Raw genomic sequence first — 24,479 nt, forward strand, 5'->3', positions numbered from 1 at the left:
AAAAAAAAAAAAAAGAACTTGGTCTTGGAGTCAGCCAGACCTGGGTTTGAATCCCAGAACCACCATTTGCATCAACTCTCATTTCTGAGTTTAGTTTCACTGTCTATAAAATGGAGACTAGAGGATACACTACCTAGGGTAGTTATTTGGATTAAACGAGACACTTGCTTCAATTCATGCGTGAGTGGTAGAAATGGGTTCTCCTGTAGGTCTAGCAGATTCCAGAGCCCACACTCGCCCTTTCTCCTCCTATCTCTTTTATGTTTAATATATGCTTTGTTTCCTTTTTTTTTTTTAAACTTATACAATTTCACCTTGTATTTCCCCTATGACCTAAGAGTTACAGACAGCTTTTAAAAATCCAGGGAGAAAAGTTTTCGGTGGTTTGGTTTTGTTACTCATTTTCAAGTTTTACTCCATTGTCGTCAGAGAATGTTGTTTGTATAATTTCTGCCTTATGGAAATTATTGTTGTTTTCTTTGGGAGACTAATCCATGGTGAATTTTGGAATTGTTCTATGTGCATTTGAATTGAAAGTGTATTCTCTGTTATCAGGATACAAAGTTTGTGATGTAGCCAGATCTACCTAATTAATTATGTCATTAAGGGCTTCTATGTTCTTACCCATTTTTGTCCACGTCCCCTGTCTTTGACTGAGAGTGGTATGTTAAATTACCTAATATTAGCATGTTTCTATTTCTTCTTGCATCTTCTGCAGTTTCTGCTATAAAGGTGCTGTTGGGTTACTTAACTATTGAATCCTTCTTTGGAATTCTCTCCTTTAGCATAAAAATAGTCCTTCTTTGTCTTAGCTGATGCTTTTCAGTCTGCATTTTATCTTGTTACCTATCAAAATGAAGATTGCTGCTTTCTTTTTGTTAGCTTGTATTCACTTTGTACGCTTTTACTTTTTAAAATCACTTTGTGTTTGGAGTGTCTTGCATACAGCAAAGAGTTGGCTTTTGGAGAGTCTGTATTTTTTACTGCTACTCTATACTGGGCCCAGCGTATAAAAAATGTGTTTCCTTTTTCTTTTCTTCTCTTCCTCAAGCAGGGGCAAGACTCACTAGGTCTCTAATCTCTTTGTGTGTCTTGGGTTGCCTTTATTCCCCTTGTCAGCAGTAGTTCTGGACCCATCCGGACCTCCAGTCCCCTCCTGAACCCTGTGCCTTAGCTGGCTCACATTTTCAGCTCTGCCCCGCTGGGCCTCACACCTAGCAGGACAGGCTGTCCCTCTCCCATGTGGGTAGGGGGGACCTTATACACGCTCCCCAATGGTGGACACGAACAGCACCAACATAAAAACTTAAACACACATTCCTCTCTAGTGGACTGACACACTGAGTGAAATTTCCAACATCTGGATTAAGGCCTGATGTCTCCTGAAAGAGTCTTTAAAATATAATTAAACAACCTCTGAGAACTATAGCACAGAAGCCCGCAGCTGAAAGAACAGTAGAAATCACTTACTTAAATTCTCTCCCCAATGCATTAATCGCTTCGACGCTATCCCAGTATATTTTCCAGACTCTGTTTGCATTTTTCTGGTAATGGCTAAACTGCCACTGTCCCCTTTTGTACAGGCATGGGTCTGAAATCCAGCTACACCATACAGTAGCTATATGACCTTGGGAACTCATAAGCACTCTGGGCCTCAGGATTTTTTTTTTTTTAATCTGCAGAACGAGAATGATGATAGAAACCAAGAGGACTGTTAAGAGGATTAAATACGGTTACAAATTGAAATGCCGATAAGGTCCATAATGCCCAGGCAGGTAATGTGAAGGAGCAGGCAGGTAATTAACTGAATCCCTTAAGTGCAGGCAATAGGAGTGATGAGAAGAGTGTGTTCTTGTCGAACGAGAAGCCTCTACTGGGCTGGCGTAGACTGTAGCCCTGCCTGAAGCAACATGGGCCCAATATTGCCAGATCTTGCAATTTTTCTAGAAGAGCAAAAACCTGGCTTTTTTATGTGAAATTTACCAATGATTCAACATAATAATGAATTCAAATATTTTTAAAACACTAGATAAACCATAAAAAGGTCTATCTGTGGACTGGTTACACCTGGGGGCTTCCACTTTGCAGTCTCTGGTCTAAAGTAACTAGCGTAATGCCTAGTATAAGATAGGCAACGCACTAAATTATGAATTCATCAGCTCTGAAACCTTAGACATCAGAGTCATAGGGGAAAGGACTTGCTTGATTGGGTGAGGGAGAATCCAGGGAAGAGGACACTGAGTGTAATCAGGACATCAACCGCAGGCCCGGGAAATTGGCAGGAATCCAGAGGGAACAACAGAGAGGAGGAGCGAATCATCTAACTCCGCTTCTTCCCCAATCTCTCCAAAGGCCTCCCAGTCGGTCTGCTCTGGTGCTTCTGTTTTGCTGATACTCTCAAACAACCAATTCCATCCATTCCTGTGCAGATATAACCAACAAAGGATGTGTGGCAGCGTGGGGAGCAAGGGAGTAAAGACACAGTTGGCTGAAGTCAAAAGGGCCCTAGCAGCTTCCTTAAGAGTTGGCTTATTGGGAAAAAAGCATTGAGCTGGGGGCCAAGGGCGCAACTTTCTCCCTGCTTCTTTTCCCTCTGGCTGTTCCCCACCAGCACCTCTGAACCCAGCCAACTATTTCCCACTCAGGCAGGTTGCAGCTGTTGCACATGTTATAAATAAGGGCCAGTAGAGCTGGTCCTATTTTTAGCATTTTAATGTAGATGCAAAGGTCACCAAGATTCCCCATTTGCTGGCTTGAGTCCTTTCTCTTTTCTTTCTTCTTCTATATACGTCTTATTTTTCTCTTTCTCCAAGATGCATGCTTCTGAGTTCTGATGAATTAAAATAAGACTTAATGGGAGAGCAAACCCAAAACAAACCCATTGCCATCAAGTCAATTCCAACTCATAGCAGCCCTATAGGACAGCGTAGAACTGCCTCATAAGATTTCCAAAGATGTAATCTTTATGGAAGCCAACTCTCACATCTTTCTCCTGCGGAATGGCTGGTGTGTTTGAACCACTGACCGTTTTGGTTTACAGCCAAGTGCTTAACCACTATGCCACCAGAGCTCCTTCTGGGGGACAGGAACGCCAAATACTTGCTTGCTCTTGGCTGGACTCCTAATAACCTCCATGAGGCTGGCTGATACATCTATCCTGCGGCATGAGAAGCCATGCACAGACTTTAGGAAACAGCACTCCAGGCTTATACCAAAGCCATTCCTTTTTTTCTCTTGAGCATAAGGGAGGGTTAGAGTGAAAAGCATCTCTAAGGATCATGTCATCTAACCCTTCAAGGACACAGTTGAGGGCACTGAGGCCTAGACAACCAAAAAACCAAGCCAGTTGTTGTCGAGTTGATTCTGACTCATGGTGACTCCATATGTGTCAGAGTAGAACTGTGCTCTATAGAGTTTTCAATGACTGATTTTCAGAGGTAGATTGCCAGGCCTTTCTTCCAAGGCACCCCTGGGTGGACTAAAACTGCCAAACTTTTGGTTATCGGCCAAGCATGTTAACAGTGTGCACCACCCAGGGACTCCCACTGAGGCCCAGAGGGGCTGATTTGCTTGTTACTACCTAACATTAATTATAAATACTATTATGACTTACATTCAGTGGAGGTCTCCCTGTACTAAGCACTTTACATGGATTTACTCATTTAATCCTAACAACCCAATGAGGTATATATATTTTAATTACTTCCATTTTACGGATGATAAAACTGAGGGTAAGTAGTTTTGAGTAACTTGCCCAAAGTCATACAGACTGGCAATGGCAGTCAGGGAAGAAACTCAGGATCTTAACTCCAGTTCCTCAGCTCTTTCCAACCAGAGCACAGTGCACAAACCCTTCAAATCACTATTCCACGTGGCTGAAAGAAAGGAAGGAAAGAGAGAGAAAGAGTGAAGAAAGAGGGAAGCCCGGCTTGAACCCACTCACTCTCTCAGTGTGACCCTTTGGTGCCCTTCTTTGGAAACCACTGAGTGTTTTCAGAATTCTAACACAGCCTGACAAAGCATTCTCTTGACCCCAAAGGCCAAAGAGCTGCAGAGATGCAGAGGAGGGCGGTGGCCCTCTTTACCTGTTCTCAGGGTCAGCCAAGGCCATACTCCGAGTGACGTAGCACATCTTGAGGGGGATGTTTTTCCGGTCTCTATGGAAGGAGAAGGACTGCGGCGACAGAGGGTCTGAGAAGCTACCCCCTAGCCGAGGGGATTCTGGCGGAGGAGTTTCCCACCCAATCTCGGATACTGGGGAGCCTTTCTTCACATAGGGTGTGGCTTCTCGCATGTATTTCACTGCAAGCAAAAAAGACAACAAGGAGCTCTTTAAGTACATCCAGGCTGATGTCTGGAGAATCTAATTGTGTTTATGAAACTTGCACTGGACATGCTCTTACTGTTGGACCTCTTAAATTCTGAACAAGATTCAGAGTTTTTGTTTCTCTCAACATAGTTATCCTATTATTTAACTACATAGTAACATAATTCTTAGAACTTGCTAGAATGACAATCTGCAGTGGAAAACTGCTTTCACCTTTTTTTAACTGTGACAACATCAATCTTTTCTGATTGTAAACTGCATTAGGGGAAAGAGATTAAAAAACAAATGCGCACAGAGTGAAAAAACATTACTTAGGATTGCAGACTCATAATTATTCAATACAGATACAGCCACATTGACTATTTTCTATTGAGATGCACGAATAGGCTTTTCAGTTTAAAAATGCTAAGATCATATATGCAAAGAAATACATGTAAGAACTTTTTTGTAATGCACAAAATTTGTAATAGCAATGGCATTACTTCTAACAGGAAAACTAGGAACAACCTAAATATCCACCAAAAAAGGACAGGTTAAATAAATTGTGAGATATCTATACAGTCATTTAAAAAAATTGGATAGCTATAGATGTGTTGCTCTGGAAAGATCCGTAAGGTCTATGATTAGTGAAAAACAAAACAGTAGAGAGCAGTACATATACTGTAATCTCTAAAATCATAAATATATATGTTTGTATGTGCACAACTAATTTCTGAACAGAGGCACAAGAAAATGTTAACAGTAATTAGCTCTGGGGAGTGGAAATACAAGTCAAGAAGATAGAGAAAGAGATCTTACCATTCATTTATTTCCCTTTTATACCATTTGCATGTTTAACCATATGCATGTATCACTTTTATAAAATTAAAAAACATAATTTAGAGCTGAGTGAAACAGACTGAAGTTCTCTCCTTCGAGGTGTATGTCTTACTCTGAAGAAATTAGTTGCCTATTCTTAATTTAAGCATTTAGTCCGTAGACAGTTGAGTTGACAGGGCAACTAGACTCTTAGAACATGCAATATAAACTTCCGTATCCTTCTATCACCACACAGTTTGGGTCTCTGCTGCTTGGGGAGATGCGACTAAGTCCCTCGTAGGTATCTGTTATTACAAATGGCAGTGGATTAGATGAGTGCAAACCAGGGGGTATTTCCTATAGATCTTTAGTGATTCAATTCTACAAACTAGCACTTTCACCCGCGAGACATGAGCTGGGTTTCTGGAGGCTTGCAGAGGTGAACAATATGTAGTTTCCCCACTCAAGAATTACAACATCATGAGTGACTCAAGCGGATGCTGTTGGGTCTCAGCCACATCCCTTTTACCATCTATGATGTCAACAGAGATGTTGTTGATCTGGAAAGATCCATAAGGTCTATTATTAGTGAAAAACAAAACAGCTACTGTGTGTTGACTGAGAACAACTCATAGCTGCCCCCTGCTCTGGAGATCTCCTCTTGGCCTACGAGAAGCCAGCAAGCCTGGGGAGCCACACAGTTGCTACCTGACCCCCAAACACAGGCTCTGCCTCTAGGGAACTCAGTCTAAGATAGGGACGTAAGACCAGTGCATAAAATATGGCACAGAACAGAATGAGCTAAGTTTTATGACAGGAATAAAGTACCTTGGAAGGACCACAGGAAAAGTTGACCTAGGAGCTCGAACGGCAAATTAGGTTCACAATCATCCAATAAGCAAACCAACATACCTGGATGCACGTAATGTGGATATATATTTGGGGATTCAATCACAGATATAAAAAACAGCCACATTAATACAGGATAGAGGAGATGTCATTTAGTACTGATGGCTTATTTGAAAAAAAGATTTCAGGCTTTTAATGGAATATAAGTGCAGTTAAGGAGGAAATAGTTCCATGGCTGTTGGAAACCTGTTAGCACAGGTTCCAGTTACAGAAAGAGAGGAGTTATTCATGGACAGTGTGTTTTAAGGACTATATATTTTTTTCTGGGCAATATAATTAAAAAGGAACACAGAAGTACCTAAGACCAAAGGTAGACAATTTAGGGAGACAGATTTAAATTGTCCAGAGCTGGAATAAATAGGATAGACATCTTCTGAAGATATGGAATTTTTCATCTCTAACAATGTTCTAGTAGAAGCTAAATCACTGGTTCGTTTGTATGTTGTAGACTTATTGATATATTTCAAAGTCAAGCATCAGCTGAGATGGGCTGAAGAGTCTCCTTTAATTACATTACTCTCCTCTGGCTGGAGTAGGGGCTGAGTGTTGCGGGAGTGAGAATGCAGGGATGCTTCATGGAGAGTACAGTCCAATTCAAAGAGGGGACATTTTTACCTAAGACTAGATTTGACTGTAACAGGTATCCAAAATAACAGTGTATTAACAAACACACAAGTTTGTTTTTCTTTCACCAAAAGTCTAGAGTAAAGGAAAAGAACTGCTAGGGCACCTGTGCCCCTTAAAGTTGTCAGGGATTCAGATTTCTGCTCCCTTGATGCTCGAGTCATTGCTAGTATCGCATTTAATGACCCAAAATCGCTGCTTGAGTTCCAGCCATCATGACCAAATCCCCATCAACAGGAAGGGAGGAAGAAGTGAAGAAGGGTACCCAACTCTTCTCTCTTTGAGCCACTTTCCAGAAGTTAACACACTATTTCTATTTACAACCTTTGGCCATAAATTAATCACATATCCATTTCTTGATGCAAAAGAAATTTACTCTTCACTCTGATAGCCATCAGCCCAGCTAAAAGTTGGTGGGAAAGAGGGCTATTAATGAGAAAGGAGGAGAGAACAGATATTAGGGGACAACTTTCAGCTTTTTACATGGAGAGGCATCCCTAACTATGTCACAACTAGATTCTGTAGCACAAAAATAGAAGTAAATTTGTTAGTGTAATCAGTAAAAAGACAATAATAACTGTGTTCTATGTACATCACTAACGGCTTTTTGTATACTAACTCGTTTGAACCTCACAACAACCCTATGATACAGGCATTATAATCCTCTTCATTTTATCAGCAGACACTGCAACAGGAAGAGGTTAAGACAAATGCACGAAGTTAGCAGGCTAGAAAATGGCAGAAGTGTGAGTCTAATCCATGCTGCCTGGCTCCACAGTCCATACTTTTAACCACGAAGCAACACTGTTTCTCATACTTCATTTTTTTTAATTAATTGGGGGTGAGTGTTTAAGCCAAGGTTTTTATATAGTGGGAGAAAACATCTAATTAAGAGGCTGCTGCCTATAACATCAGAGAGCTTGATTCTGAGCCTGAACTGTTAAACTACGGCATTTCAATAAACGCCTTTTAAGACACTACAATATTTATGCATAATAGAGGGTTTAACCTGGCAGACTGAACAGTTAGTGTCTGCATAATTACACCTCCATGTACCTACCAAAACCAAAAACCGAACCCACTGCTGTCGAGTCAATTCCGACACACAGCGACCCTGTAGGAAAGAGTAGAACTGCCCCATAGGGTTTCCAAGGCTGTATGTAAATCATTACGGAAACAGACTGACACATTTTTTTCCCCCCGATAAGCAGCTGGAGAGCTTGAACCACCAATCTTTCAGTTAGCAGCCGAGCGCTTAACTATTGCACGACCAGGGCTCCTACCATGTACTTACAGATAGCAATTATAGGCAAAAAAAAAAAAAAAACCATTGCCGTCGAGTTGATTCCAACTCATAGTGACCCTATAGGACAGACTATAACTGCCCCAGAGATTTTCCAAGGAGCACCTGGTGGATTCAAACTGCTGACCTTTTGGTTAGCAGCCATAGCTCTTAACCACTACGCCACCAGGGTTTCCATTTTAGGCAAAGAGCTGTCGAAATGGATCAACCAGCAGCCAGGCCCAGGTTCAGGGTACTTAATAATCTGACCTAATTAATAAACCATGCCCTTTCTGGGCACCATGAATTAAAAACTGGTTGCACAATTAAAATTCCAATCTTCAGCTGCAAAAAAAGGGGAGGAGAGCAGTAAGAAGCGGTCTTCAAACCAATAATCCACAAGTCACTTTCAATATTTGTAGTTTTTCATTTGAAGGACATGCGTTGTTAGACTTTCAAAAGAACATTCAGTAAGGCCCAAATTTTCCAAGGCCCCAAGCTGCTATAATTAAACCTTTGTTGGGACAGCCGGCCGGATGACATTTGAAAAGGAAAGAGAGACAGTGAGAGACAGAGAGTGTAAGTGTGTGTGCGTGCATGTGTGCATCTGTGCACAACTAATGAGGAAACGCTTTAGGCAAATCCAATCAACTCTCCTACCAGTTTCTGAAAAGCCAGGAAGGCCCTTCAGTATGTTCTCAACTTTTCTTTTTAAAAACGCCAACAAAAGAAAAGGCATTTCCAGACAAGAAGGAAAAAAAATGTCACTACTCTAGGGGATGGGAATAAGGAGCCCTGGCGGCACAATGGTTAAGTGCTCGGCTGCTAACCAAAAGGTGGGCGGTTCAAACCCACCAGCTGCTCCATGGGAGAAAGACGTGGCAGTCTGCTTCCATAAAGGTTACAGCCTTGGAAACCCTATGAGGCAGTTCTGCTCTGTCCTATAGGGTCGCTATGAGTCAACAACAATAGGTTTTTATGGGTAGGGAATGTGAACACAAAATGTACATTTTCTGATGTGATTAAGGGGAGAGGGGATCTCCTGGAGGCAACAAACGTGGGTATTCACACATTTGGCGAAACCTCCAAGAGGAGGAGAGAGGTTAAGACAAATGCCTAAAGTCACAGGCGAAGACAGGACTCCCTGACAAAATGGAAAATAAGACTTTCCCTTAATGGCATTTTCCTAGATCACCTTAGAGAGGAACGATGCAGCGGGAGAGCATCAATATTTCCAAAAAGATTGAGAAATAATTAAAGACATAAGTTTTCCAGGAAACTATAGTTAATATCTCAGGAGGCTGAATAATGCAGGGGAAACAGAATTGGCCCGGGAGTCAGGGACCTGGATTATAGTTCCAGCTCTGCCACTAACTACCTCTTCAGCCCTGGGCAAGTCACTTCATCTTCCCAGACCTCATTTTCATCTGTCAAGTGAGGGCAATAAGGCCCCTACCCTTCAAACACTCTGCGATTCCTTGGGAAGCTGCCTCTTCTGACAGAATAAAAAAAGAGTATTTCTTATCTCACCTGGCTATCTGTGTCATCACCAACTAATAGCCCTGTTAAATGAGTACCGAATTCTAGGCAAAGGCTTAGGCAAATGTGTCTTCTGACGTTTTATCAAACCCTACAGGCACCTAACAAATACAAAAATAATCCTATGTTGAGATTATGTACTCAAGTTAGTTCTTCTCTGGTTTGCCAGAGTTGTCTAGCAGAATCATCATTTTCATTCACTTACCAATATTTCCACCACTCGTCTGTCAGTTTGTCACACTATGGTGGCTTGCATGTTGCTATGATGCTGGAAGCTATGCCACCGGTATTTCAAATACCAGCAGGGTCACCTGTGGTGGACAGGTTTCAGCAGAGTTTCCAGACTAAGACAGACTAGGAAGAAGGGCCTGGCAATCTACTTCTAAACATATTGGCCAGTGAAAACCTTATGAATAGCAGTGGAACATTGTCTGCTATAATGCCAGAAGATGAGCCCCTCAGGTTGGAAGGCACTCAAAATACAACTAGGGAAGAGCTGCCTTCTCAAAGTAGAGTCAACTTTATGACATGGATGGAGTAAAGCTTTCGGGACCTTCATTTGCTAACGTGCCACAACTCAAAATGAGAAGAAACAACTGTAATATCCATTAACAACAGGAACATGGAATGTACAAAGTATAAATGTAGGAAAACTGGAAGTCCTCAAAAATGAAATGGAATGCTTGAAGATCAATATCGTAGGCATTAGTGAGCTGAAATGGACTAGTATTGGCCATTTTGAATCAGATAACCATATGGTCTACTATGCTGGGAATGACAAATTGAAGAGAAATGGCATCACACTCATCATTCAAAAGAACATTTCAGATCAATCCTGAAGTACAACACTGTCAGTGATAGGATAATATCCATGTGCCTACAAGGAAGACCAGTCAATATGACTATTATTCAGATTTACACACCAACCACAATTGCCAAAGATGAAATTGAAGATTTACCAGTTTTGTGGTCTGAAATTGATCAAGTATGCAATCAAGATGCATTGATAATTACTGATGATTAGAATGCAAAAGTTGGCAACAAGGAAGAAAGAACAGTAGTTGGAAAATATGGCCTTGTTGATAGAAACAATGCCAGAGATTGCATGATACAATTTTGCAAGACTAATGACCGATTGATCGGTAATACCTTTTTTTCAACACCATAAACAGTGACTATACACGTGGACCTCGCCTGATGGAACATATAAGAATCAAATCAACTACATCTGTGCGAAGAGACAATGGAGAAGTTCAATATCATCAGTCAGAACAAGGTCAAGGGCTGACAGTGGAACAGACCATCAATTGCTTATATGCAAGCTCAAGTTGAAGCTGAAGAAAATTAGAACAAGTCCGTAAGAGCCAAAATACAACCTTGAGTATATCCCATCTGAATTAGAGACCATCTCAAGAATAGTTTGACGCACTGAACACTAATGACCAAAGACGGGACGAGTTGTGGGATGACATCAAGGACATCATACATGAAGAAAACAAAAGGTCATTAAAAAGACAAAACAAGAAAGAAAAGGTCAAAATGGATGTCAAAGTATTCTAGATTGTAGAGTAGCTAAAGTGAACGGAACAAAGGATTGAGGGAAAGAGCTGAAAAGAGGATTTCAAATGGCAGATCGAGTAGACAAAGTATTATAATGAAATTCGCAAAGACCTGGAGATAGAAAACCAAAAGGGAAGAACACGCTCAGCACAGCATTTCGCAAGCTGAAAGAACTAAGGAAAATATTCAAGCCTCAAGTTGCAATATTGAAGGATTCTATGGACAAAATATTGAACAACGCAGGAAGCATCAAATGATGGAAGGAATACACAGAGTCGCTGTACCAAAAAGACTTGGTTGACGTTCAACCATTTCAAAAGGTAGCATATGATCAAGAACCAATGATACGGAAGGAAGAAGTCCAAGCTGCACTGAAGGCACTGGTGAAAAATAAGACTCCAGGAACTGACAAAATACCAGTTAAGATGTTTCAACAAACGGGTTCAATGCTAGAACCACTCATTTGTCTATGCCAAGAAATTTGGAAGACAGCTACCTGGCCAACCGACTGGAAGAGATCCGTATTTGTGCTCATTCCAAAGAAAGGTGACCCAAGAGAATACAGAAATTATCAAATAATATCATTAATATCATATGCAAGTAAAATTTTGTGGAAGATAATTAAAAAACAGTCACAATAGTATATCGACAGGGAACTGCCAGAAATTCGAGCTGGATTCAGAAGAGGACGTGGAACAAGGGATATCATTGCTGATGTCAGATGGATCTTGGCTGAAAGCAGAGAATACCAGGAAGATGTTTACTTATGCTTTATTGACTGTGCAAAGGCATTAGACTGTGGATGATAACAAATTACGGATAACATTTCGAAGAAGGGGAATTCCAGAACACTTAATTGTGCTCATACGAACCTGTACATATAGACCAAGAGGCAGTTGTTCGAATAGAACATCCAGAGGCACCTCAGAAGAAAAGCCTGGCAATCTACTTCAAAAATTCGGCCATTAAAAACCCTATGGCACACAGTTCTAGTCTGACACATATGGAGTCGCCATGAGTGGGAATCAACTCGATGACAAATAGTTTAGCTAGGGGTCTGCCCCTGTTCGGAGCACTGGCGTTATTACAGTGAACAAGACAGATTAGGTCTCTGCCCTTAAGGTGTTTACATTTCAGCGTACATGTGTGTTTTAGGGGATGGGGTTGTCTAGTTAGCAAATAGTCAAATACAGGGTATTGTTCTGAAAGAGACATACGAGAGGGCTTAGGTCCTGCCCAGTTCATACAGAACCTTCACTATCTGACTCCTGTCACCTCCTGCCTTCATCACCCGACTACCTCTTGGTACCCAGGGCTCACACACCAGCCACAGAGAAAAACTGTTTAGTTCTCTGAACACTCATGTTTTCTCCTGCCTCTGATCTTTGCATAAGCGGTTTCCTAGACTCTTTCCTACATCCTTTAAGTCTCAGTTCAGGTGAGACCCCTTTCTGGAAGTCACTCCAGAGTCCTCAGGCACGCCTCCCTTAAACTCCAAGCACGTTATGTGGAGATCTCCACTGATATCAGTAGCATCAGGACCATAAACATGACAACGGTTTAATCTATGCCAGGCACTGTGCTGATCATCTTACAAACAAGTCTACAAGCTTGATCCCTCAACAATTTGCCAGCAGGCTCCTCACTGTTGCAAATAATCATAATTTGTCTTCCTTGGGAAAATACAGTAACTATTTTAACAGCTATATCCTAACCTCTGAAGATAGGAAGTGAGTAACAGGCAGAAAGGATGTTTGAATACTCAGCTCCTCATATGTTTTCATTCTTTTCCTAGACAGATAATCACATATGAATGGGTCTTTACGTCAAAAGGCAGGAAGTACCTCCCTCACTTATCCCTTACAGGTATCACTGGAAAATAAAACTCTATTATTCCAGGTGTAGCTTGAGGCTCAGTAAATTTGCAATTACTTCTCAGTGGCAGAAGCCCAGGGTCACAAGGCTTTTCCAGAGGAAACTACGTTAAGTAAACAAAATATCATTACCAAGGGCAGGCACAGGTCAGATCTGATATCTTTTTTTTCAGCCTACCCCGGGTATGCTGTAAACCCACAACAATGCTAGAGGCATCTGAAGGTAAGGGACATGGTGAAGGGAGACTTTGAAGTATCAGGGTGTATTAAACTAAAAAAATTATGAATATCTGCTATTTGGAACATGCTTTACAGCTTAAAACATTTCCATATGCACAACGTCATTTGATGCTTATTGTCATCTCCATCAGAAATATGTATAAACTATAAGGTTTTAAGAATCTGACTATGCATTTATCTGCTTGCAACCGTCATGACCCAGGAGGTAAGAGCCGAACAACTTCACCCACTAAATTTTCCCTCCTCCCCAAACACATACCAGTTACCAGTTGCTGTTGAGTGGATTACGACTTACGGCAACCCCATGTGTGTCGGAGTAGAACTGTGCTCTATAAGGTTTTCAATGACTGCTTTTTCAGAAGTAGATCACCAAGGCCTTTCTTCTGAGGTGCCTCTGGACAGACATGAACCTTTAGCCTTCTGGTTAGCAGTCAAGTGTATTAACCATTTGCACCACCCACGAACTCCAAATACCACCCGCCTCCCCACCACACAAACACATATTCACAAATACATCTTGTTCAACAGAACTAAGGCCTACAGGATTCACCTAACATACTGGATTTTCTCCTAAAGGTCAAACTTATCTTGGCTTTGCCTGAAACTCTTTAGGGAAAGATTGCCGAGAACAAGATTAGAATGACAGAGGAGCGTCCTAAGCAAACTTCTTGGATACACCCATCAGAGCCATGAGAATAAAGCCTTACAAGTAGTTCTCTAAAACTTCAGTAGCTTCACTTGACTCTGAGCAGTCAAGATATGAAGTTTTTGTTTTTAAAGGAGGTAGGCTGGGGATAATGGTGAGCACATCAGCGAATGGATAAAACTTTTTACAATAAAGAAACCCATAGAAAAGTTCAACAATAAGAAAGCTGGGAAATTGATGTTCAGAGAGTTTACGCATCTTACCTCAAGTAAACAAGGGACCTAGAAATTGATCCCACATCTTCTAAATCTAATTTGTATGCCTCTTTCACCATAACCACAGCCGTAACAATACAACTGGTTCAGGCGACATGGAGACAGGGGCTAGGTTATTGCAGCTGCGGTTGATGAGCAATAATTTGCTATTGATGCTGAGCAAATCTATGGATCTTGGGGAAAAATTAAATTGGTAAACATACTCTGAAACTGCGTCAGAACTCAAATCATCAAAATATTCAACATCATCATAAGGGAAAAGCCTAAATGTAGTATAAAAAAGCTAAAAAAAAGTAGACAACTCCCTGGCATGTTTGATGGAAATAAAAAGAGGTCACAGCGACACAAACAGTATTATAGATGAAAGGGAAAAATAACTACAGATACAGTAAAACCTGCCAAAGCCGGAGAGTGCACAAGGTGTAAACCTGTCAGAGAAGGAAAATTCAAATATTTTCCACTAAGTAGACAGTGATAGAAAAGTGGTGACTGCACCCTGTCAAAGGCGGAAAAATTGCAGGACACGGAAAAACAAGGCAGTTCCATTGAGTTCCAGTTCTCATAGGTTTCGCTGTACAACAGAGATTAAAAGAAAATAATGCTTTCAACAGCTTTATGTAATAAATTTGATGACTTAGATGAAACGCAAAAATCTCTAAAAAATAGCTTTACTAAAGTTAACCTAAGTAGAAATAAGAAAGCTTGGTTAATCCTATTATTCTTAAAAGGATGGGAGAAAAAAAAAGGAATGGAAGCACTTGTTAAAATTCTTCCTACAAAGAAGACACCACAGCCAGAGTTTACTAGTGTATTCTACCAAATATCCAAACAGTAGATTATTCAGAACTTAATCAAACTATTGTAGAGAATAGAAAAAAAAATGAACCTCCCAATTTATTCTATGAAGCTAATATAACTTTAATAACAAAACCAGGCAAGTAAAGTTTCAAAAGGAAAATTGCCAACCCATCTATTTCACTCAGAAATTTAAAGGCAAAAATCCTAAACAAAATATCAGCAAACCAAGTCCAATAATAAGTGCAGAAGACAGTACAGTGTGATCAAGTTTGTTTATTTGATTAGTGCAAAATTGGTTACATACTAGACAATTTATAAGTATCATTAAGTATAGTAACAGATACAATAAGGAAAACAAATGATTACTTCAATAAAGGAGAAAAATTCATTTCATAAATTCTAGCAGGCAGTTATCATTGTTATTAGGTGCTGTTGAGTTAGTTCCGACTCATAGCGACCCTATGTACAACAGAATGAAACACTGCCCGGTTCGGCCATCCTCACAGTCATTGCTATGGTTGAGCCCATTATTGCAGCCACTGTGTCAATCCATCTTGTTGAGGGTCTTCCTCCTTTTCGCTGACCTTCTACTTTACCAAGCATGATGTCCTTCTCTAAGGACTGGTCCCTCCTAATAACATGTTCAAAGTACATGAGATGAAGTCTCGCCATTCTCACTTCTAAGGAGCATTCTGGCTGTACTTTTTCCAAGAGAGATTTATGCCAGGCAGTTACAGTAAAACAAAAAAGACCTTAGTAAACCAGAAATAGAAGGTAACTTCATTAACTGGATAAACAGTATCCATTAAAAAAGAATAAAACAATTGACATCAAACATTTTAATGGGGAAATGCTGAAAGCATGTCCCTGAAAATCAGGAACAAAATAATGATACCCATTATTATCTCTATTCAATATTTTGCTGGAGGTGCTGGTCAATGCCAAAAGACAAGAAGAAGTAACTAAAAATATAAGGATTGAAAGGTTAAAAAAATAAATTAATGTATGAGTAAATAAGTGAGACAGTGAATGAATGAATAGATAGTACGACAAAGCACCTAGAGCTCATTATGTCTGAATTTTCATCTTGGCTGGGGTCCTAATTGTCTGTGTGGTTATGAGCAAATCATTTAAATCCGACTGTTCTTGAGCTTCCTCATCTTTAAAACTAGGGTTTTTAACAACCTTGATTAATTAAGTAGGCAGTGGTGCTATTAAAAAGGACAGAGAATAACGGAAGAAGGACAAGGTTTAGGGGATGAGAGTGAACTATTTCAGTTTTGGAGATGTAAGGTTTGAGCTGTGGACAGAATATCAGTGTAGAGACACAGGTAAACAGGCAGGAGAATTATGAGCGTGACCCTCTGAACAGTGGTCAGAGCTTGACCTCAGTTTCAGCGGAAGGTTAACACTATTGAGTAATTGCTAACACTAACTGTGCTAACTAAATGTCTAGGATTTTTCATGGGATACCTATTTTAATTCTCACAACCTCATATGATCGGTTCTCTTATTATTCACAGTTTATGGATGAGGACACTGAGGTACAAAGAAGTCAATTAACTTGATGCAGTAGTTAAGAGCCTGGCTACTAACCAAAAGGTCAGCAGTTCGAATCCAGCAGCTGTTCCTTGGAAACCCTGTGGGGTTGCTCTACTCTACCCTGTAAGGTTGCTATGAGTCAGAATTGACTCAACGGCAATGGGTTGGGTTTCAAGTGAGACCCTACAGCCTCAAAGTGTTCCACTCAAACCTTGGTTCAAATCCTAGGCCCTTCCTTTTTAACCTGACTTTTGGAATCAGATCTAACTTAGAATCTTTTCTCCCCTATGAGCTGTGAAACCTTGTACAAGTTACTAAAGTTCTCTAAGCCTCAGATATCTTCTCTAGTTGTTGTTGTCAGCTGCCTTTGAGTTGGTCCTGACTCATGGTGACCCCATGTTTTACAGAGTAGAACTTCTCCATAGGATTTTCTTGGCTGTAATCTTTACGGAAACAGATCATCAGGCCTTTTCTTCCGCAGAGCCACTGGGTTTAGAACTGCCAAACTTCTGGTTTGCAGTTGATGATTGGTTGTTATGTGTATTAAACTAGATAATATATGTAAAGTGCCTGGTATTAAAAAAAAGTGTACCATAAATAGTAGTTTCCTTTGCCCTTTCAGCCCAAAGCAAACCTCCCAGGGACAGACCTAGAGAACAAGGACAGAGGGAGCTGGCAGGTATGGAACACCCTAGAGCCATTTTAGGGGTTCCAATCTTAGTGACAGCAGCTCTGGTGGCACAGTGATTAAGCAGTCAGCCGCTAAACAAAAGGTCGGTGGTTCAAACCCACCAGCTGCTCTGTGGGAGAAATATGTGGTAGTCTGCCTCCGTAAAGATTACAGCCTTGGAAACCCTGTGGAGCAGTTCAACTCTGTCCTATAGGATCGCTATGAGCTGGAATCGACTTGATGCTCAGGGGTTTAGTTTTTTTTGTTTGTTTAATCTTAGTGACGTTTTCTTATATTTCAAGTTATCCATATCCCTACCATCCTCCCACCTTCTTTGCAGACATCCTGGAGCCAAACAAAAGGCAAAATGTAAAGATCAAAGCTGAAAAGGAAAACAGTGTTGAACCGAACAGATGACTTAAACCCTTGCTCCTGATCTCAAACACTGTCCGTGCTCTATGTTCTAAACTTGGAGCACAGAAAAAGAAGAAGGAGGGTGTGTGTGTTGTGAAGGGAAAGCTTAAGCTAAACAACAGGAAGCTTATTGGGTTACTCAAGAACCAATATAGTTTAGATAAAAGATCACAGACTTCTGAGTCAAACCAACCCGGCTTATCCTCCTGATTGCTCTACAAATGGTGACATGGAACATTTCCTGGCCTCCCTAAGCGTCAGTATCTGCAACTGTAAAATGGGGGCTAATAACACAAAACTCACATATTTTTTCGAAGTATTCAAATTACATAATATTTAGCATACATTCAGAATGTTCTAAAAGGCAATTTTGCTTAAGCACCAATATGACTCTCAAAAAAAAAAAAAAAAAAAAAACCGTTGCCGTCAGGTGATTCCAACTTATAGTGACCCTATATAGGATACAGTAGAACTGCCCCATAGGGTTTCCAAGGAACAGCTGCTGGATTCGAACTGCTGACCTTTTGGTTAGCAGTCGTAGCTCTTAACAACTACGCCACCAGGGTTTCTGAATCTCAAAATAATCACCTGGAAATATTTTAGGGTATATCTGCTTGTACTTAGAGAAAAATTCAAAGCAAAACTCTTTTGGGCTCATGTAAGGGACAAACCATTGGGACCTAGGTATTCATTGGCAGAGACCCAAACCAGAGTTTTAATGAGCCCAAGGCTGTTGTCGTTAGATGTCGTCAAGTCGGTTCCAACTCATAGCGACCCTATGCACCACAGAACGAAATACTGCCCAGTCCTGCGCCACCCTCACAATTGCTGCTATGCTTGAGCCCACTGTTGCAGCCACTGTGTCAATCCATCTCGTTGAAGGTCTCTCTCTTTTTCGATGACCCTCTGCTTTACCAAGCATGATGTCCTTCCCCAGGGACTGAACCCTCATGATAATATGTCCAAAGTATGTGAGACGTAGTCTCACCATCCTTGCTTCTAAGGCGCATTCTGGTTGTACTTCTTCCAAGACAAATTTGTTTGTTCTTTTGGCAGTCCATGGTATGTTCAATATTCTTCACCAACACCACAATTCAAAGTCATCAATTCTTCGGTCTTCCTTATTCATTGCCCAGCTTTCGCATGCATATGAGGCGACTGAAAACACCATGGCTTGGGTCAGGTGCACCTTAGTCCTCAAAGTGATATCTTTGCTTTTCAACACTTTAAAGAGGTCTTTTGCAGCCGATTTGACCAATGCAGTGTGTCTTCTGATTTCTTGACTGCTGCATCCATGGGTGTTGACTGTGGATCCAAATAAAATGAAATCCTTGACAACCTCAATCTTTTCTCCGTTTATCATGAGGGTGCTTATTGGTCCAGTTGTGAGCATTTTTGTTTTCTTCATGTTTAGGTGTAATCCATACTGAAGGCGGTAGTCTTTGAACTTCATCAGTAAGTACTTCAAGTCTTCTTCACTTTCAGCAGGCAAGACTGTGTCATCTGCATATCGCAGGTTGGAAATGAGTCTTCCTCCAATCCTGATGCCCCATTGTTTTTCATATAGTCCAGCTTCTCGGATATACCAATTGAATAGGTATGGTGAAAGGATAGAACCCTGACGCACACCTTTCCTGACTAAACCATGCAGTATCCCCTTGTTCTGTTCTAACGACTGCCTTGTGATCCATCTACAGATTCCTCATGAGCACAATTAAGTGTTTCAGAATTCCCATTCTCCAAAATGTTATCCATAAGTTGTTATGATCCACACAGTCGAATGCTTTAGCATAGACAATAAAACACAGGTAAACATCCTTCTGGTATTCTCTGCTTTCAGCCAGGATCCATCTGACATCAACAGTGATATTCCTGGTTCCACATCTTCTTCTAAATCCAGCTTGAATTTCTGGAAATTCCCTTTCGGTATACTGTTGCAGCGGCTTTGAATGATCTTCAGCAAAATTTTGCTTTTATGTGATATTAATGATATTGTTGGATAATTTCTGCATTTGGTTGGATCAGCTTTCTTGGGAACAGGCATAAATATAGATCTCTTCCAGTTGGTTGGCCAGGTAGCTGTCTTCAAAATTTCTTGGCATAGACGTGAGCACTTCCAGTGCTGCATCCATTTGCTGAAACATCTCAATCGGTATTCCGTCAACTCCTGGAGCCTTGTTTTTTGCCAATGCCTTCAGTGCAGCTTCTACTTCTTCCTTCAGTACTATTGGTTCCTCATCATATGTTACCTCCTTAAATGGCTGAACGTCGACCAATTCTTTTTGGTATAGTGACTCTGTGTATTCCTTCCATCTTCTTTTGATGCTTCCTGCATCGTTTAATATTCTCCCCATAGAATCCTTCACAATTGCAACTCAAGGCTTAAATTTTTTCTTCAGTTCTTTCAGCATGAGAAATGCTGAGCATGTTCTTCCCTTTTGGTTTTCTATCTCCAGGTCTTTGCACATGCCATCATAATAATTTACTTTGTCTTCTCAAGCTGCCCTTTGAAATCTTCTGTTCAGCTCTTTAGCATCATCATTTTTTCCTTTTGCTTTAGCTACTCGACATTCAATAGCAAGTTTCAAAGTCTCTTCTGACATCCAGTTGGTCTTTTCTTTCTTTCCTGTGTTTTTGAATGACCTCTTGCTTTCTTCATGTATGATGTCCTTGATGTCATTCCACAACTTGTCTGGTCTTCGATCATTAGTGCTCAACGTGTCAAATCTATTCTTGAGATGGTCTCTAAATTCAGGTGGGATATACTCAAGGTTGTACTTTGGCTCTCGTGGACTTGTTCTAATTCAGTTTCAATTTGAACTTGCATATGAGTAACTGATGGTCTAATCTGCAGTCGGCCCCTGGCCTTGCTGACTGATGATATTGAGCTTTTCCATCATCTCTTTCCATAGATGTAGTCAATTGGATTCCTGTGTATTCCATCTGGCAAGGTCCATGTGTATAGTCACCGTTAGAGTATATAGCTATAGTGTATAGTAGCCTTAAGAACATCTCAAATCTACTGTGTAATTCATGATATTGTTTATGGACAAGTGTTAATATAGTGATATGGTTAACTGACTCTAGCATGGAACTCAACAGTTTCTACAGGTTGAAAGAAGAATTAAACTGTCTCCATGTAAACAACACTTATAAATATTGCATACTTTAAAAAGTCTTTATATACTCTAACTTTTGTTGTTGTAAGGCAAAGTCTACCCAAGACCTCTCTCAGGCCAGCGTCCCCTGCTCCCCACAGACCAAAGCTTAAAGGTTGCTAAATGGGAAATCCTGGCTGTGAACTGCAGGCTGAACACTCTCATCGTGCACCTGGGCAAGAAGGCTTCCCTACGTGCCATGCTCACAGTAGCTGAAGCTGTAGTCTTCAATCTTAAACCAGAGAGTTTAAAGTATTTCTAGATGAAAAATATAAAGGCTTTACTTTCTGTCAGGCTTCGAACTTTTCAGTTATTTTTCCTTTTTTGTTTAACAGATAATGCTTATCTAATGATATTACCTTACTGGACAAGCCTATATAAGTCATGCAGGATTTGTGACCTGAGCAGACTCAAGAGGGCTCTGAGTTGATTTTCACTGATATAGAATCAAATATTTATAGTCTAATATCTTATAGAAAATATGCTATCTATACTAACAGAGGCAGAGCCTGAAAAACAAACCTTTACCATCAAAGAAGTTTATCCTGTTTGTCACACATAAAAAGAATTCTTTCCTTCTTTCTTTACCTTAGGTAATTTCCAAATTCTTTTTAAATGGAATCTTCTGCTTTAAGAAAGTCTACCCACATCAAACTACATAATACACTAATTACTTCCAAGAAACGCTTCCTTCCAGTTCCACAGTCATTTGCAAACACTAAGACATATTTCAGTGAATCATGCCCGGAGTTCATGGAATTGTAGATTTATAAGTGAATTATACTTGGAATGAATTTTCTATCAGAACTTAGAAATATATGACGTTACTCATTCAACAAATGAAGTAAATACAATCCTAAATTGTTCAACAATGTCTGCTGCCAAAACAAGGAGGTCAAGGAAAGAAGCACTGGAACTACTGAATCTTAGTTTTATATGCATATTCTAATACAATGATAAATTAATTATGTGGCCACTTACGAAGTTGCAGGAGAGACAAAGATTTCACGTTGTAAGACCCCATAATGACACGGTGAACACGTTAATACCACAGGGGCATTTCTTCCTTTAACCAAAACTGTGAATAATGGCAAGCATTCATTGATAATTCATAGACACATATGAACTGTCCATGAATTATCACATTTATGTCTCATGACAACCCTATTATTAAGCCCATTTTACATCTGAAGGTTTACTTGTCCAACATCACATGCATAGTAAATTGTGGAATGGGAATTTGAACCCAAGGCTTTATAATTCCAGCACTTGCCATTATCCAGTGTAAGAATCTGTGAATCTAGCCTCCTTCTCTTTGCTCTTTCCAGTACCCATTTGTGCTTTCAGACACCTATTTTTCATGCGAGGAAGAAAAACATATGAAAATGTATTTACTCCATAGTGTTAATAAACTTTAAATACTATGATTCTTGGAATTGTTTTAGAGTGGAAAAACCTGGACTTAAGAGTTAAGATCACCTGGGTTGCGGTACAGCTCTCTCTTTCAGCTGCATGACAATGGACAAGCCATTTAATCTTTGTAAGGCCCAGTCTCCTTATCTATATACACCCAACCACCACCACCACCCACTGCCATCGATTCCGACTCATAGCAACCCCATAGGGTTTCCAAGGCTGTAATCTCTACGGAAGCATACTGCCACATCTTTCTCCCACAGAGCCGCTGGTGGTTTCGAACCGCCAACCTTTTGATTAGCAGTCGATCACTGTAACCACCGTGCCACTAGGGCTCCTTATATATACTCGACAGAAATAATAATTTTTAAATTGAGGCATAATTTACATAGCATGAAATGCTCAGATCGTGAGTATACCATTTAATCAGTTTGACTGAACGCATATCAAGACACAGAACACTTCCATCAGCCTAGAAATTTCCCTCATGTCCCTTCACAGTCAATCCCCTATTCCTCTGAAAGGAGCATCATTCCTTCTTCAACGACTCCGACGACATCACACTTAGATATCAACCTTTAAAATATAGATTAGGAAGAGAAAATTTTAAATTAAACGAAGAGACTTTTAGAACCAGAAATAATTGAATCTGGTATTTCCCAAACTGTATTCCATAAATGTTCAAAAAAATCTGGCAAATCCTTTATTTTGTAACCTCTCTTGGAGAGTCACAATGCATATTAGCACATTAAAGGTTCTCAGAAGTCTGGCCTGAAAGACAACCACTAATCTGATTTCTAATTTGATTTACTTATTACAGAATTTTCTACAAATGGAATCATACAGTATGTACTTTTTTGTGTGTGTCTAACTTCTTTCACTCAGCATAATATTTTTGAGATTCACCCATATTCTAGCATGTAATAATAGTTCTTATTAATGATAATGATTTGACGTAAGCATTAAAAGAAATAAGGTATATTATTACCCATGAAGAGCTTTACCAAAAAAAAAAAAAAAAAGCTATTACTATTCAAAAGTGGAAACCCAAAGCAAGAGAGAGACAAAGCCAAGAGGAGGACTATCTAAATCTATCATAGGCTGTAGTATATCGTATTTTTACACAAATAGCACTTGCCTTCTATGTCTGTTTGCTGGCACTGCCCTTCCCCTTTGAGGCATCCTCACGAGCCCTGCCATGACAATCCTCTTACACATGTTGCTATGGAAAAAAAATAGCATAGTGCACTTACGAAAATACCTTGAGCTAGAGGGTGTGGGCAGCAAACAAACGCAGAAGGCAGGCGTTATTTGCGTGAAAATACGGTATTTGCAAAGGGGTTTATTATTAGTGTCTTTCATATCACATTCTTTATCAGTTTAAGGTCATCCCATGCCAGAAACATGTATATTTGACATTTTATGTTAAATTGGTTTGGATTTAGCTAAATAGACCAGAAATCAATTTTTGCTGTGCAGAGACGCCAAGAGTATATGTCTTAGTTATCTAGTGCTGCTAGAACAGAAATACCCCAAGCGGATGGCTTTAGCAAACAGAAATTTATTTTGTCATAGTTTAGGAGGCTAGAAGGGGAAGGTTTTTTCTCTCTGTCATCTCTGGAGGAAGGTCCTTGTCTCTTTGAGCTTCTGCCCCTGGGTGATCTTCATGCAGCTTGGCACCTCTCTTCTCCTATCTCTGGCTTGCTCACTAGCGTGTTTAATCTCTCTTACATCTCAAAAAAGAGCCCTGGTGGTGCAGTGGTTAAGCGCTCAACTGGCAACCAAAAAGTTGGCTGTTTGAACCCACCGGCTGCTCCGGAGGAGAAAGTTGTGGCAATCTGCTTCTGTAAAGATTATAGCCTTGGAAACCCTATGGGGCAGTTCTACTCTGTCCTATAGAGTCACTATGAGTCAGAACAGACATGAAGGCAATAGGTTACATTGCAGTAGATATTGACTTAAGACACACCCTACAAACAAAAAATGTCTCATCAACATAACAAAGAAAACCCATTCCTAAATGGGATTATAAACACAGGTATAAACCCAAAAACCAAACCACTGCCACTGAGTCGATTCCAACTCACAGCGACCCTATAGGGCAGAGTAGAAGTGCCCTGGGTTTCCAAGGAGCACCTCGTGGATATGAACTGCCAACCTTTTGGTTAGCAGCCAAACTCCTAACCACAACGCCACCAGGGGTTCCGAAGCACAGGTACAGGAGTTAGGATTTACAACAGATATTTTTGGGGGACACAATTCAATCCATAACAGTGTCCATCTTCTCAGTGTGTTTTTCAAACACTCCCTTTTACCTTCCATGGAGATGGAGCCCCACTACATCAGAAGATTACATTTGAGAGACGAGCATGTAAAAAACCATCCATAATGCTTGCTTTCCTCAGGA

At 40.4% G+C, this 24,479-nt stretch overlaps 1 protein-coding gene across 1 annotated transcript in view; it reads right to left on the reverse strand.

The window, feature by feature from the left end:
• The window catches only part of SNTB1 (syntrophin beta 1), a gene marked incomplete at its 5' end in the record, with an annotated part of 270,822 nt that overhangs the window by 142,262 nt on the left and 104,081 nt on the right, over positions 1-24,479 (reverse strand). Inside the window, one exon of the mRNA XM_004373027.2 lies at positions 4,086-4,302. Coding sequence (XP_004373084.1) covers positions 4,086-4,302 — 217 coding nt within the window. The remainder of the gene's footprint in view (positions 1-4,085; positions 4,303-24,479) is intronic.

Source organism: Trichechus manatus, unplaced genomic scaffold (assembly GCF_000243295.1).
Source record: "Trichechus manatus latirostris isolate Lorelei unplaced genomic scaffold, TriManLat1.0 scaffold00022, whole genome shotgun sequence".
Taxonomy (NCBI): Eukaryota; Metazoa; Chordata; class Mammalia; order Sirenia; family Trichechidae; genus Trichechus; species Trichechus manatus.